At 37.1% G+C, this 17,256-nt stretch overlaps 1 protein-coding gene across 1 annotated transcript in view; it reads left to right on the top strand.

Annotated features, from left to right (window-relative positions):
• Positions 1-17,256, top strand: part of GBE1 (1,4-alpha-glucan branching enzyme 1) — a 308,114-nt gene that overhangs the window by 93,012 nt on the left and 197,846 nt on the right. The window contains exon 3 of the mRNA XM_062206685.1: positions 4,489-4,604. Within this exon, the coding sequence (XP_062062669.1) occupies positions 4,489-4,604 (116 nt within the window). The remainder of the gene's footprint in view (positions 1-4,488; positions 4,605-17,256) is intronic.

Raw genomic sequence — 17,256 nt, 5'->3', positions numbered from 1 at the left:
GGGACTCAAGCCAATGCCCATTTGAGATGCTGACTTCAAGGTGACAGCTTTACCCACTCTGCCACAAGGCTGGTCCCAAGAATTTATGTTTTATTGTAAGAGTTGTATAGTTTTAATTCTTATATTGAGCTTTTTTGGCCCATCTGGAGTTAATTTTGAGTTAGTTTTGGGATAAGGGTTCAAGTGTATTCTTGTGTATTCTTTTTTTCTGTAGAGATCCAGTTGTCTCAATATTATCACTTGAAAAGAACATTTTTTTCCCCCATTGAGTGGTCTTAGTCATGCTTACTGAAAATCAACTAACCATAGACATGTAAGTCTACTTCTATTACATTGCTAGCCATGTTTACAGTCATTGTTTTAGCTTCCTTGATGTATTTTTATAAATGAGTGTAGGTTAAAGGAGAGAGTTATGTGATTGCTTTCTTTGCATTTGCATTTAAATGCATGTAGTTTATTGAATGTTAATTATAATTCATTAAAGCTATTGAAAAGAAAATAGATATCAGCCAAAATAATTTTTTAAAATCTAATGAAAATATATAAACATTCATTTTCAAAAAGCTCAATAAACTCCAAACAGAATAACACATTGATTGCCTTCTTGATTACTATGAGGTCCTCCCCTGCCCCATCTGAACTGGTTCAGATGGAGTTTCTTCAGATGGAAGATTATACTTTCTGGTGTAAAGGAGAGTTCCTAAACTCAAATCCCTGCTGAAGCCAAAGAGGTCATAAATGGTTTAAGCTGCAGTTGAAACTCATACAGCATATGATAATGAACTGAAGCCCTCCTACTGGGCTCCAAATGTTTATTGACATGGAGACATACAGCTTGTTGTACTGCCCAGTGAAAACATACTTGAGAGCCATTCTTGGCCCATAGAGTGCCTGTTGTTGCCACTGGTTACTGATCATGTTCTATTAGCTTCTTTCCCTTTGCTTCTTGAATTTCTAGCTTTCTCCTAAACAAATAACATTTCTTCCCAGATTTAATATTTTTTTCCTAGGCCTTATTGTCACTGAAATAGAAGAATGGTCAAATTATGACTACACAATGTTTCTTAGTCACTTTGGACTACTGTAAAACTGAATTTCCTATAAACAATGAGAATTTATTCTTCACAGTTCTGGATGCTAGAAGCCTGAGGTCAGGTGGCAGCATGATTGAGTTCTTGTGGGGAGCTCTCTGCTAACTTTCCTTTGTATAAGGGAGAGTAACAGAGCTCTATTCAGTCCCCCTTATAAGGGCATCAATTCCACTCATGAAAGCTCTATCCTTGTATTTTTTTTGTTTTTTTAAAGATTTATGTATTTGTTTTTATATTTTATTATATTTGTTTATTTATATATCTGAGACACAGAGTTACAGAGAGAGGGAGAGACAGAGAGAAAGGTCCTCCATCTGCTGGTTCACTTCCCAAATGGCCTCAATGGCCGAAGCTGGGCCAATCCAAAGCCAGGAACCAGGAGCTTCTTCCCTGTCTCCCATGTGGGTGCAGGAGCCCAAGAACCTTTGGGTAATCTTCCACTGCTTTCCCAAGCTGAGAGCAGGGTCAGAGGAGAAGCAGCCAGGACATGAACCGGTGCTCATATGGAATTCTGGTGTTATAGGCAGAGGCTTAGCCAACTATGCCACAGCACCAGCCCCAATATTTATTTATTTATTTATGTGAATGTCATAATCACAGAGAGCAGGAGAGACAGAGAGAGATCTTCTATCTGCTGATTTACTCTTAATAGAGCCACAATGGAACAGTTAGCAGAATTGAATTCCACATGGAAGGCTCTGAGGGTGAGGAAGAATGAAGGTGGAAGCCACGGCAGGCAGTGGCACTTAATGCAGAGCTGTTCTGCTCTTACATATTTTATATAGTTGCTATGTTGGAGTTCTCCATAGAAGGTATTTTGAGATAATTCAGTGGTTTCTACTGCTACAGTAAACAGGTTGGTAAATAAAGAATAAGTGGTTTGATTGCCACTGTGTTGAGCCACAAAATAAACCATGTTATTAACTTCATTTCAATAAAATCAGAAATTAATGAAAAAAATTAAAAGGAAATATAATACCGACCTCTCAATTTCTCCCAAATAACAATAGGGTTAAGGAGAATAATCAAAATTACAATTATAGGTTGTTCTGAAAAGAAAATACTGCATTCCAAAGGTATCAGTTACATCTAAACAATAATGAGAGAAAACTTTGTCCATGCTAGATTCCCATTTGATCCACAGAAAATGTTTTGAATGCCTATTTTCTAAATTCTCCCAAGGTCTGTATATAATGAATACTATTCCAGAAGCTTTGAAGAGAAGTTAATTTATTGCATGCAATGGATCCTTTGGGCATTAGGGCTCAATTCTCTTAATGAACTCTGGTTGAGCAAGGCAGACAAGCCTTGTTATTAAAATGATAATCCATGGTGTTGATGAAGACATGGGCAGTTGAGCATTTTTATATGCTGCTTCTGGGAGTATGAGTTGAAAATGCCTATCCAGAAAGTTGTTAGTTTATCTGTATTTAGAACCATAAATACATTAAAACCTTATGTCCTTTGCCTGATAATGTCACTTTTAAACTGTGTACTTACACCCCATGTGGGATCTGTCCCTAATGTGTCATCTAAAGCGAAGTGATGCTATAACTAGTACTGAAACAGTATTTTTACACTTTGTGTTTCTGTGTGGGCACAAACTGATGAGGTCTTTACTAATTATATATTGAAGTGATCTTCTGTATACAAAGAGAATTGGAAATGAAAAAAAAAAAAGAAAAAAAAAACAACCTGGTGTTAAAATGGAAATGGCATAGAAAATTAATTAATTTGAAAAAAAAATTATGTAGGTTCTCTGTCTTTAATGTGCTGTACATTGCTATTTAATGCTATAATTAGTAATCCAATGGTAGTTTTTTTCAATTTATGTTGCTATATGGGCAAAATGTTGAAATCTTTACCTAATATATACTAAACTGATCTTCTGTATACAAAGAGAATTGAAAATGAATCTTTACATGAATGGAAGGGGAAAGGGAGCGGGAAAGGGGAGGGTTGCAGGCGGGAGGGAAGTTATGGGAGGGGGGAAGCCATTGTAACCCATAAGCTGTACTTTGGAAATTTATATTCATTAAATAAAAGTTTAATAAAAAATTATTTATTTATTTGAAAGAATTACAGAGAGAGCGGGAGATTCAGAGAGAGAGCCAATTGGTGGCTTGTCTTGTTATTCAAATGCCTGCCTTGCTGTTTGTCCGCGTATCTATTTACAATTTTAGTTTTCAGATTTATCAATTAGCCTTCTCCTCAAAGTTGTATTTTTTGCTTCTCATTTTAAAAAGTCTTTAAAATCTGAAGATTGTAAATATATTTCTCTGTATTTTGTTCTAAACATTTTACAGTTTTGCCTATCATATTTAAACATCAACTTATGTTTAAATGATTTTGGTTGTATTATTATGTAGAAATCCATTTCTTCTTTTTTTATTCATAAGGATAATCAATTATTCCAGCACCACTTATTACATAATATGTCCTTTACTGACTGCTCTTTTTTTTATTGTATTGGGGATTGGGGGTGGGGTGGGGGTGGAGGTGGGAGAGAGAAAGAGAGAAAGAGAGAAAGAGAGAAAGAGAGAGAGAGAGAGAGAGAGAGAGAGAGATGCTTATAATGGCCAGGTCAAACCAGGATCTGGGAATTCAATCTAATTCTCCCTTGGGGGTGGTTGGGTTTCAACTATTTGAGCCATCACCTGTTGCTTTCCAGCAAATGCACTGATGGAAGGCTGGGATTGGGAGCTGGAACCTGAAATCAAATCTGGGCTCTCTGATAGGGGAGATGGGTAGCCACTAGGTTGAACACCTGCCTGTACTCACTGATTTTCAATGCCAGTCCTGTTACAAACTAAGTTTTTTTGTGTGCACAAGTCTGTCACTGTTCATTTTAACTTTCTCTCAGGGTCTACACTTTACTTTTACTTTATATTCTGTAGCTTGTATAGCTTTCCACCTTTCTTGCTTAATGCATTTCTTTAGACTTTAACTTAGCTCTGCCACACTTCTGTGAATTTGAGTAATTATATGATTTTAATTATTTTTCATCATGGTTCCTTACCATGGCTTGTATCTTATCTAATTAACATTGATTGCATTTATGTTCATCATATTATCTCTTTTTGTTCATAGTATTTCCTAAAAAAGACCTATCTTTTTCTCTTTGCATTCTATTCATTGATATATTGAAGTTGAAAGTACAATTGAAAATACTGTGTTTTATTTAATTTTAAGATGCTTGATAAACATTCAAATGCATTTGTAATAAATAAATTAAAAATAACCTGCCTTTTCTAAATGACTAGTAGAGCATTTTGATTAGCATCTTAGAAAATGAGTGATTTAATCTGTATGAGTAAGCAGTATACTGTTGTTATGCTTGAAGCTCATTAACTTATAGTCCTATCATGCTATTGCTAACTGATCTTTTTATTTTTAGATGGCTGGAATCCATTTTCATACCCATATAAAAAACTGGATTATGGAAAATGGGAGCTATATATCCCACCAAAGCTGGATAAGTCTGTACTGGTGCCTCATGGATCCAAAGTAAAGGTATTTACCTCAATTTTGTTCTTACCTGAACTTATCATTTTCTTTTACCCTGTTTGCAGCATTTTATTTAAAATATTAGGTTGTATAACCAATAATGATGACGAGAATAGCAGTCTAAATGTCCAAACAAAAAAATTAAAGAAAAAGTATTGACAAATTGGGATGCATTTTGATAAGAACTGTTTAGTTGGTAAAGCATCAGAATTAGTTTTATTATCAGGAATTTAGAAACTTTATATAAGGAATTATGGTTGCGATGTGATTTTTGAGTAGTTACAAAATTTTAGCTTGGCGAACAAAGTTTAACAGAAAAATGAAACCTGTCTTCACATCAACAATGTAGAGGATACCTGTAAAGAGAGTTTTGACAGACTGGATGTTGTGATGAGTCACATGAATATGGGAGGAGAAGCTGTTTTAGAGACTGGTGCATTTTGGGGACATGTTTTTTCTGGTTCTTGCCATTTCAGACCACTGATACGGGTGGTGGTGGTTGTGGGGGAATCTTGCTTTTAAATCCCCCTGAGTTAGCCCAGAAGCCTGTACAGTAGAGACAGATTTAGCATCCTCCACTCTCCCTCTACATGGGCTCACCATGTGTTTCCACATTCTGGGTTTGCAGAGAGAGCAGACATAGCTGGCCTTGCCTGCCTCTACCAAGAATGCTTGACAGATGGGTCACACAGTCTAGAATACAGATCCAAGGCATTTGATTGTATAGGTAGCTATTTAAATCCTTTCACAATTACTTGATTTTAAGCAATGCTTGTATAATATGTGATACTCCTGTGTCTTAAATCTCTTTCCCTTAGACATTTTACCGTGATCAGTTCTGTGATCGCATTATCTTATTGCCATTTGCTATTTCCAGCATTAAGTCAGGGTTACTTAAAATAGATTTAAAATCAAAATGCATGATGTGTTTGTTTTTCAGGTTTAATTCTTTTTTATGAATAATGAAATTTAAGGATACATGAAAAATACAGAAATTTTGCCACATATAATACAATAATGAGGAAAATATATTGTATAGAATAAGGGGATTTTTAAATGTGGGATGGCAGCCAAGGTTCCTTTTAATTTGTAGCAAGAAAGAGAAAAGGTAGCTACAGTATACAATAAGAAGGATTTAAATTTAATATAAATAATCCCTTTTACATGTCAGTATAAGCTCCATGAGAGCAGCGTCTTTGCTGTTCTGTTGCTACTATTGTATATTTTCAATTTTTAGAACGGTGCCTGGCAGAGTAGGCACTCAAGAAATATTGATGGAATGCTAAAGTCATCTTTTACATGCAGTCTTTGAAGGAATAAATTGAATAGCTTGATTATTCTGTAGTTTGTGGGGCATAATTTTATGAAAACTGTGAGGCAAGGCTACTATTGTCTTACTGGTTTCTCTGTGGCTTTTATGTCTTATGACCATTTTTTTAATATTGTTTTTACTTTTTCAAGAACTAAACTTCTTTTTAAAAGTGTTTCAGGATATTTCTGCCTTTTTTAGTTAGAAAATTTTGTGTGCTCTTAAAGCCTGAGTTTTAAATAATTGGTTGAATGAATTAATTTCAATATGTTGTTTCCTTAAATTGGGAAAAAAAATCACTGAATTCTAGGAATGAATGGTTTTTGATACATACTGGGGATTTTGGTGGGAATTTGCCTCTCTGACTCCCAATCTATTATATACTCTATACCATGCTGTGCATTATATTTCACTATGTTTAAAAAGAACTATTTTACTTTAATGAGATTGAACAATATGATCATTAAAAATGATTTTTACATTGTTACCTGGCTTTTAAGTCTATGTTTAACAGGAAATAAATATTTAACAAGTATCAGATAAAGTGTTCTGTAATCTTCCTTTCATTATTATTCTCTAAAAATTTTAGTGAGGTTAATTAACTGGAAATTTAGGCTCCAAATGTTTTTCACAGTCTTTAGATATTTCAAATATTGAGGAAACATTTAAATGCTCTCATAATATTAATAATATTAGTATAGTGATATAATTAATTATTCATTTATGGAATATGATGCATCAGATTTTCTTTAGTGGAGAGATTAACTTCTCTATAAATATCAACTAACTTGAGGATTTTGGCCCTTCCATCTGAAGTTGTCCCTAGGTAACATATCTTGGTAATTAGACATCTTGTTTTAAATTGAACTTGAAAATATATTTCAGTCCATAAGGGACTGACCTTTATAACTCACTTGAGGATGTCTTTCCTATGAATTATTTGGTAACCATTAAAAAAATATTGCTCTCTACCATGGAAATAATAACCGCGTTTTCTGTGCAAAATGCCTGATATTTTCAATGGAGTACTTTTTTAAAAATACATCACTTCTTAATTGGTTTGTAAATGTCTCAAGTATTTTTTCTTTTCTTTTTTTTTAATTAAAAAGGCAAAGTGACAGAGAGTGTAACAGCTTCCATCTGCTGGTTCACTCCCTAAATACCCACAGGAGTTGGGGTTTGGTCAGGTTGCACCCAGTAGGCAGAAACTCAATGCAGGTTTCCATGTGAGTGATAGGGACCCAAGTATTTGAAGCATTCTTCCAGGGTGCACATTAGGAAGCTGTACTGAAGGGGAGCTTGGACTCAAATACAGGAGTTGTTGACAGGGAATGCAGGCATCCCAAGCAGTGGCTTCATTGCTGTGCTGAAATGCCCCATCTTTTAAAGGTATCCAATGAGTTTATCAAGATGAAAATTGTTTTTTAAAATGATTTATTTTTTTATTTGAAAGGAAAAGTTACAGAGAGGCAGAGGCAGACAGAGAGAGAGACAGAGACAGAGAGAGACAGAGAGAGAGAGAGAATCTTCCATTTACTGGTTCACTCCCTAGATGATCACAATGGCTAGAGCTGGGCCAATCCAAAGCCAGGAGAGATAGAGAGAGGTAGAGGTAAGAGATAAATCTTCCATCTGCTGGTTCACTCTCCAAGTGGTGGCAGTGGCTGCATCTTGGCTGATCTGAGCCAGGAGCTCCTTCTGGTCTCCCATGTGGGTGCAGGGGCCCAAGCTCTTGGACCATCTTCTGCTGCTTTCACAGGTGGATTAACAGGGAGCTGGATCAAAATTGGAGCAGCTGTGATTCAAACCTGTGCCTACATGGGATGCTGGCACTGCAGGTGGCAGCTTTACCCATTATGCCATAGCACCAACCCCAGAATTTTTTTTCTTAATAATTTAAGATACATTAAACATTCAAGGATATACGGATAACAAGGAAAGAAGTCTATTTTTTTTAAGTTTTATTTATTTATTTGAGAGGTAGATTACAGAGAGAGGGAGAGACAGAGAGAAAGGTCTTCCATCTGCTGGTTCACTCCTCACATGGCCAGAATGGCTGGAGTTGGGCTGATCTGAAGCCAGGGGCCAGGAACTTCTGCTGAGTCTCCCACACAGGTACAGGAGCTCAATTACTTGGGCCGATTTCTGCTGCTTTCTCTGGCTGTAAGCCGAGAGCTGGGTCAGAAGAGGAGCAGCTGGGACTAGAACCGGTGCCCATATCGGGTACTGGTTTGCATGTAGAAACTTAGCCCACTATGCTACAGCCCCAAAGTCTGCTTTCTTAAAGGTTAATTAAGCATATTATTCCTGTTTTAATACATGTTTTATATATAGCCAAACTAATTTGTTTAAAGATTTTTGTTGCTCTTCTTCACTATTTCGAAAACACATACCTTTTTAAAAATTTTAAAATTTTTTTATTTATTTGAGAGGCAGGGTGATGGGGGGAGGCAGAGAGAGAGAGAGAGAGAGAGAGAGAGAGAGAGAGAAAGAGAGATCTTCCATCTACTAGTTGACTCCCCAGATGATTGCAACAGCTGAGATTGGGCTAGACCAAAGCCAGTAGTTAGGAACTCCATCCAAGTCTCCTACATGGCTGGCAGGGACCCAAATACTTAAATCATCTTGTGCTGCTTTCCCAGTTGCATTAGCAGGGAGCTGCATCAGAAGTGGAACAGTCAGGCTGGAACTGGCACTCCATATGGGACGCTGACATTGCAGGTGGTAGCTTAACCGAATGTGCCATAACACCTGCCCCAAAATATGTACCTTTAATGACAACTTAATATTAAACAAACCTTTCCCCAGGTTTTTTCACAACAATACAATAGTTATTGAATGTCTGCTCTGTATCAGGTGCTTTCTTGATCTCTGAGGCTTGTACTACATCTGTGGGTGTATGTGTTTCAGAGGGGGCGGGGGTTAGTTGTTTTAAACATAAAATGCTACTGGACCAAAAATAAATGAATCAATCATTTATTCATTCTGTGCTGGTAGTGGGAAATTAAAGAACAACAGCGGCATTCAGGGATGCATGGAAACATGTTTAGAAGTTGACCAGAGAGCTAGAGAGAATAGAAGGACATTTTAACATCTAAGTGGTACATGAGTGGAAGTGTGTGCAGCAATTGCAGTTCCAATAAGAAGTAAGCTACATGCTCAGAATAGCAAAAGGGTAATTTTCTAAGTTGAGTATGCAAGGGAACTTCAAGCCAAGTTAAAATGAGGGTAGCATTGGGGATACAAATCTTCCAAATTGTAACCCATAAGAAAGGAGGGATGGATTACTAAAATCCAGAGTGAGAAAGAATTGGGCATCTTGAAGAGAATCCTACATAATGGTTGAGGGATTCAGTTCACTCATGGTAACCTTGCAGCAAAGGAACCAAAGGAATATCCTCTCTCTGACTCCATGCTGGGGATCTGCATTGGCCAAACTCAGTGAAAAGCCAAGTTTCCAAGACATATGGTCCAGATAGGTCAACACCCAGGGCAGAAATATGTCTGAAGAGTGGGTCTCTCTTAACTGGCAGAATGTAGTTTGTTTTCTAAAAATCAGGAGCCGCTTTTTTTTTTTTTTAAGATTTAGTTTTTATTTGAAAGATAGAATTACAGAGAGAGAAGGAGAGAGAGGGATAAAGAGAATCTTCCATCTGCTGGTTCACTCTCCAAATGGCCACAACACTCAGGGCTGGGCCAGGCTAAAGTCAGGAGCCTGGAGCTTCTTCTAGTCTGCCATATGGTTCAGGGGCCTAAGCATTTGGGTCATCTTCCACTGCTTTCCCAGGCACATTAGCAAATTGCTGGGTTGGAAGTGAAACAGCCAGGACTAGAACCAGTGCCCATATAGGCTTAACTTGCTATGCTACAATGCTGGCCCCAGGACCCACATCTTCAAGATGGGTCTCTGGTAAACTATGTAGAGTTCCCTTTCTTTTAATTCTCATTTACTTTTCTTTGTTATTATGATTAATACCCAAATGAGAATCAGTGGCATTTAGAATTGTATTCTTTTTTCATTTTTAGAATATTTGTGAACTTCAACTTTTCCTAGCCAATCAGTAAGAAAAATGGACTAGAACACAGGTGTCTTTTTTTTTTTTTTTTTTTTTTGACAAGCAGAGTTAGAGAGAGAGAGAAAGACAAAGGTCTTCCTTTTCTGTTGGTTCACCCCAAAATGGCTGCTATGGCCAGCGTGCTGCAGCCAGCGCGCTGCGCTGATCTGAAGCCAGGAGCCAGGTGCTTCCTCCTGATCTCCCATGCGGGTGCAGGGCCCAAGCACTTAGGCCATCCTCCACTGCCTTCCCAGACCACAGCAGAGAGCTGGACTGGAAGAGGAACAACTGGGACAGACTCCAGCGCCCCAACTGGGACTAGAACCCGGGATGCTGGTGCTGCAGGCGGAGGATTAGCCAAGTGAGCTGGGGTGCCGGCCCACAATTGTCTTGAGAACAGACCGTTACCATTTCCAAATCATCACCTGATTTCCTACGATACCATAACAAAATGTAGACCAAGCGACTTAAATAACAAAAATTTATTTTCTCTCAGTAGTGGAAACAGAAAGTCTTTCTAATAAGGGATGTCTTTGGGCTGATAGACAGCAGTCTTTTCTTTCCTCACATGGCAGACAGAGAGAGAACTCTCTGGTGTCTCTTCTTATGTTATAAAGGCTAATCCCATGCCGGCGCCGCGGCTCAGTAGGCTAATCCTCCGCCTTGCGGCGCCGGCACACCGGGTTCTAGTCCCGGTCGGGGCACCGATTCTGTCCCGGTTGCCCCTCTTCCAGGCCAGCTCTCTGCTGTGGCCCGGGAGTGCAGTGGAGGATGGCCCAAGTCCTTGGGCCCTGCACCCCATGGGAGACCAGGAGAAGCACCTGGCTCCTGCCATTGGAACAGCGCGGTGCGCCGGCCGCAGCGCACCTACCGCGGCGGCCATTGGAGGGTGAACCAACGGCAAAGGAAGACCTTTCTCTCTGTCTGTCTCTCACTGTCCACTCTGCCTGTCAAAAAAAAAAAAAAAAAAAAAAAAAAAGGCTAATCCCATCATGAGGGCCCTCTCTCATGATCTCATCTAAACCTGATTATCTTCAAAAGACCCTGTTTCCCAATACCATCATGACTGGGTTAAGACTTCAACATACGCATTTGAAGGGATACAATTCATTCCATTGCAGACCATTTTGCTTTTCTAATTATATTTAGATATTACACAGTTAATAGGTAGAAAAGTGGCATGAAACCTAATGCCTGCATCTACAATTTTATTAAGTAAGACATATGAACAAATTAGAAATTACATTCACATTTAATTTAATCCTCATGGTAAATCTGTAAGAAAGGTATTATTATATTTTCACTTTAATTATGAGCACAATAACATCTGAGGAAATTAAGTAGTTGGGCTTGAATTCGGGACTCTAAGCACAGTTCCTATTCTTGACTATTGTGCCACACTGCCAGTCCTCATATAGGTCCACAGAGAAAGGAAAGGAAAAGAAAGTGACATACAGGAAGTAGAACTTGAACCTTGCTCCAGATTTACATGTCTTTTATAGCATATACCCTAGCCTGTCATTACCATTTTTCAGTTTTCTGAGAAGCAGAGTATTGAATAGACCTTCCTTGGAAATAGAAAAAGAGATACAATATTTGTGAGAAGTTTGGTAATAAAAAATTTAAGATCATATTTGTTAAAGTACCACTAGTTCAGAACTGGAATGAGATTATTAGGCAGGGAGATTTAATTGAAAGGTTTTGGGAAGGATATGATATGTTAAGAAATTAGTATCGAGGCCTACGCTGTGATGTAGTAGGTTAAGCATATACCTGCAGCACTGGCATCCCATATGGGTGCCAGTTCAAGTCCTGGCTGCTCCACTTCTGATCCAGCTCCTTGCTGATAGCGTGGAAAGGCAGTAAAAGATGGGGCTTGGGGTCATGCACCCACGTGGGAGACCCAGAGAAAGATCCCGGCTCCTGGCTGTGGATCAGCTCAGCTGTGGCTGTTATGGCCATTTGGGGAGTGAGCCAGCAGATGGAGGACCTTTCTCTCGGTCTCTCCTTCTCATTGTCTATAATTCTGCCTCTCAAATAAATAAGTCTTTAAAAATAAATTAGTGTCTAAATGTTTTCATAATAAGATTAATCTGATAAACAACTTACTTTCCATTACCTAAGTACTTTCTTGTATTTTTTGGCTGATTTCTATCTCTACATTCTTTCCTCCCTATCTCAAGGATTTTTTAAATATTTTATCTCATAAATTAAAATGAATAATTATTTATTTGAATGGGGTTTGCTGAGGAAATCTGGGTAGGAGAGAGAGAAAGAAAAAGAAAGATCTTTTATATTCTGGTTCACTCTCCAAATATCCACAGTCACCAGAACTAGCATAGGCCAAAGCCAGGACCCAGAACTCCACTCAAGTGTCTTCTTGGATTATTTTAGTCTCTAAACCTTCAGGCTATAAACTCTTCTTAAATGCTTGGTGATCCATGATTGAAGAGTTGTATTTTAGAGTGAAGTAGGAAAAGGCAATTGAAAACTCTCTGTACAAGTAACATTTTTCGTGAAGTTCATTGCTGGATAGTCAGAAGGTTGATGCCAGTTTTTATATTGCTGTCAATTTGAGAAAAAGAAAATGAAGTCTGTTTCCTGGGATCATTTATTTTTGCAGAGATAATTCTTCCAGTCTCCCATAAGGGGTTCATGGAAGAAGTCTAAAGCAGAAGGCTTTACACTTACCTGCTGAGATCTTTGGATAAGTCAGGGATACTGGATGAGAGTCCTACCTGTCAGTAAAATACTTAAGGCCTATTTTTAACCATGTGATTCTCTGTCATCTTTGTTAATTGTCTCTGGGGCTGGAACTGGAGACTTCTCATTCAGTATTTGAGAGAATGAATCCCTGATCTCAGGTTTGAGGGATGTCAGGTAGCATATATGTGTTTGCCTATATGTGCTGAGGGAAAAGCTGTGCTCTGGAGCCTACAGTCCCCTTGTTTTCACTTACCTTCATCTGTAGCACCAAGAGCCCCCAAACTCTGAGTCTTTTAGGAGTTTTATGGAAATAATTGACTAGCTTTTTTCAGGTTCTTCCTTTGGATTATCAGGTTGTAACTTTTGCTTTCTGCTTAGTTCCATACCCCTACATATGCTTTCCTTCTTCCAGAAATTTGTGGAAATGTATAGTCTCTCACCTTTTTTCTGTCCTTCTCTGTTAATAACCCTTTGCATTATTTACCATTATTTATTTCAGCAGTGGTTTGGTATGGTGAGAAAAGAAACCATAGTGGAATTTGTCACTTTTAATTCAAACTTCAGAACATGCTTCTGTAACTGGAAGAAGAAAAAAGTACAGCTGTTGGGTAGAAGAATGTTTTAAGATTCTGAGATTTCAATTGTGTCATTGCATTCTTATCATATACAGTGATTATAAGGTTTTAGTCAAATTGGTTATTTCTTGCTTGTGATATCTTTACATATCATTATATTTGATAAAGATTTTCTTCTCCATGACCTACAGAAAAATCCTTTACTCACTTCGTTTGTTACCTGGTTCAACTTAATCAACCTCTAAGACCCTGAAACATCTAATTTGTGAGAAAATGCTTAGTTAGAATTAGATGCACTCTCCCTTATCACAAAGATTATAATTCTTTGTGTTTGCAAAATACAATGTGAATGTTAATGAACCTAAACAGCATACTAGAGAATGGCCCTCCTCTGAAGATGAGGAGAAAGGCTTGTTAATTGATTCATTTTTCTTTTTTTGTCCTTTTTTTTCTCCTCCTAAAGTTCCCTGGAACATTGATAGGAAACACAAAGTAAATGTGTAAATGTCCAATGCAGTGTATTTTCCAGTTTGTAGAGTAAGTCTGTTTGCCTAGAAGGATGGATGCAGTAGAAAGAATGTTTCTATGTTGAGATCACTCCACATTAATTCTTTTTTTTTAATCTAATTTTCCTCTTTTCTGTCTTAACATCTCAGTCAGCAGGTATTTAATTTTATGTTTTCTGCACTTGAAGCATTGCATTGGCTGTCCTGGAAGTGTGTAAAGAAAGTTAAAACAAAATTTATCATCCACACTGAGAAAACTCTCAGTAAATATATGAGTTGCTTATGGCATTCTATGGATGGTAAGGGAATAGGGATAGAAGCTTATATTTTTTTAGAAGCTTGAGACAGAAAAGAAGGATTGAATAAATGTAATATGTGTTTTTCTTCATTTTTATTTGTTAGTGATGTAATTCTCTTTATTTTTAACTAAATATTGATGGGTTCCAGAAAGAACCCAAGACAGGGGATGGCACAAGAAGGAGGATAGAGATAAGAGAGAGATTCTTGGCAAAATGGAAAGAAAGAGGATGAAATTTAGAGGTTTTTTTGATTAACTACACAGGTTTATGAGAAGGCATGCATTTTTAGGTTGGTCTTGAAGGAGTTGATGGATGTTGCTTAACAAAAAATTGTTAAGGATCCGTGGCAAGTAACAGATTATAAAGCCAAGCACGAATGTACAGGTATTAACCAATTATATGTGGGAGAGTGCAGTCATTATGACTAATGTTGACTCATGATGACAATACGTGAGTAAGAAGACTAAATTACTTAGTGAATCTATTTCAGGAAATTTTACTTTGAGAATGTGCAAGACACCACTTACATAAAAATACCCATTTTTTTAAAGAATGTTGAATTTATTCTATAGTTTGTGGCATTTTAATTCAGTACCTTGGCCCTTAATGACTTCATTTTTTTTTTCTCAATATTTGTACTTTCCTTTCTAGAGTGTATAAATTGCTGAATTGCTCCCTTTTCAATTGAGAAAAATTAGCCAGTAGTTTCCTCTCATCTTCTATGGTGAATATTCCAATAAATAAAACATAATTTTCACGTACATTTGTTCTTTTTATATTTTCACTTCCTGTTTGTTGATTTCTATCCTCCTCTACTCTGGTTTAATAATAAAAAAATAAAATACAATAATGCAGATAACTAGATGAAAGTAATTTAAATTCAAGACCTGTGAGTAGAGCAATGCAAATCTCATTATGAATCATTGGGAGAAACATGTTCATATCAGTATTTCATTTAAATTCATAAATGTGTTCCACTGTGTCAAGGCCTATGGTGGCATTTCAATTGTCTGTATTTCCTGAGTTATCATTTCTAGTTATGCCACAGAAAAAATAAAAATAAACTTTTGATAAATACTATCAACCAACTTAAAGTTGTCATAAATCATTATTTTTTGCAGTTAATGTTAATATTTTTTTATTCTGTGTAAAGTCCTTTATGGATGGTTTGAAATCTTATTTATTTCACATTTACTCTAGGATTAAAGTTTGTTACAGTAGTTTAGATTCAAACTTGTTTGCTCTTAGCATCTTGAAGATAAATCAGTAGTTTTGTTTTCTTTCCAGTGTTTCTGACAAAAATCCTCATGTTGATTTGATCTGTACTATTTTACATGTATGTGGCCTTTTTTCCTGGTAGTCACTTGGATTCCATCTTTATCCTTTATGTTCTAGAAGTTTACCACCATCTAACCTAATACAGGTTTTCCTTTCTTACTCTTTTTCTGAAATGGCCATATCTTTGTAACTCTTCTTCTTTGTTCTTATTCACACCCCACCCCCATCCCAGCTCATATATATATATATATATATATATGTGTGTGTGTGTGTGTGTGTGTATTAATATACATATATTTACAGCCACCATTCTAAGATTTCAAGTACGTATGTGTGATTCTCCTGCATCAAATCATTCGTGATAAAAATCCCCCTACTCCCTTTGCTTTCTGGGATTTTCAAGCAGCTGTTTAGATGTTCATTTATTTATTTTTACAGATTTGTTTATTTATTTGAAAATTAGAGTTAGAGAGAGAGAGAGAGAGAGAGAGCGAGCCAGAGCCATTAGACAAGAAAAAGAAAGTAAATGGATAAAAATTGGGAAAGAAAAAGTCAAACTATCCCTCTTTGCAGATGATATGATTCTTTACTTAGGGGATCCAAAAAACTCTACTAAGAGACTATTGAAACTCATAGAATAGTTTGGCAAAGTAGCAGGATATAAAATCACTGCACAAAAATCAACAGCCTTTGTTGACACAGGAATTCCTCGGATGAGAAAGAATTGCTAAAAGCAATTTGAACAACATTTGCCCATAGGATCAACTCCATACCTCTTTGCTTGCCTTATAAGGCCCTCATGTTCTTTTCATCTATGCTGTCCATGCTGAATTACAGTTTTCACAAACGCAATTCTGGTCATGTCTTAGTCAAAGAAAAGGCAACATTTCTTTTATTCGCAGTGGCTTTTCCCTGATAAACTCCCTATAGTTGATAGGAAACTCACATACCATTTATTTTTTATGAAGTTTCACATAATCCTAAATTCCACATTACCTTACCAACTCTTCCACCTCCTCTGACCTCCTTAAAGCATTTTTTCCTCATTGGGATCTATATGAGCTTTAATTATAGAACAATCTATAATACTGCTGATGATTGATCAGGCAGTTTCACTTTATAGATGGTGAACTTTTTGAGCGGCAGAGTAGTGTCTTTTAGTCATCTTTGATTCCCCTGGAGCCTCGTAATGTCTGAGTCACAGGGGCTATTCAGTAAATGTTTCCTGCCTGTGTAAATGGAAATGTTAGGTGCTATTGGATAAGTGCACATCACTGTTGGGAATATTTTTGCATATTCACATTAAACGGAAAGTAATATAAATTTATCAAGTTGTACATTGGTAGTTTTTTAGTATATTGTTTGAATTTAGGTATCTTTGACCTATAGAATTGCTCATTACCGGAGGAGTCCTGTTTATGTCAGGAAAAGAAAAAGCTCCAAACAAATATTGGTTTGGAAATGATAGCTTATTTTATTGAGTCTTTAGCATTCTCTCTTTTACTTCTTTTTATTTTATTTTATTTTTTCTTTCACTGAGATAGAGGAAGAGACAGAGAGAGAGAGAGAGAGAGAGAGAGAGAGAGAGAGAATCTTCCATCACTGGTTCACTCACCAAATTGCTGCAACAGCCACGGCTGGGCCAGGTGCCCAGAACTTCCTCTGGGTCTTCAACATGGATGCAGGGGCATAAGCACTTGGGATATTCTCTGCTGCTTTACCAGGTGAATCAGCAGGAAGCTAGATTGGAAGTAGAGCATATGAGATGTTGGCACTGCAGGCAGTGGTCCAATCCATCATACTACAACCCTGGCCTGTTACATTGAGAATCATGTGCATCATTCTTTGAGAACTTGACATTAAAATAATGTTTGGCCAAGTGTTTTAGGACACTGTTTCACCTATTGAAATCTTCATTTCTAATATTAAA

This window comes from Lepus europaeus, chromosome 2 (assembly GCF_033115175.1).
Source record: "Lepus europaeus isolate LE1 chromosome 2, mLepTim1.pri, whole genome shotgun sequence".
In the NCBI taxonomy this organism is placed as follows: domain Eukaryota; kingdom Metazoa; phylum Chordata; class Mammalia; order Lagomorpha; family Leporidae; genus Lepus; species Lepus europaeus.
This window is presented reverse-complemented; position numbering and strand designations above follow the sequence as displayed.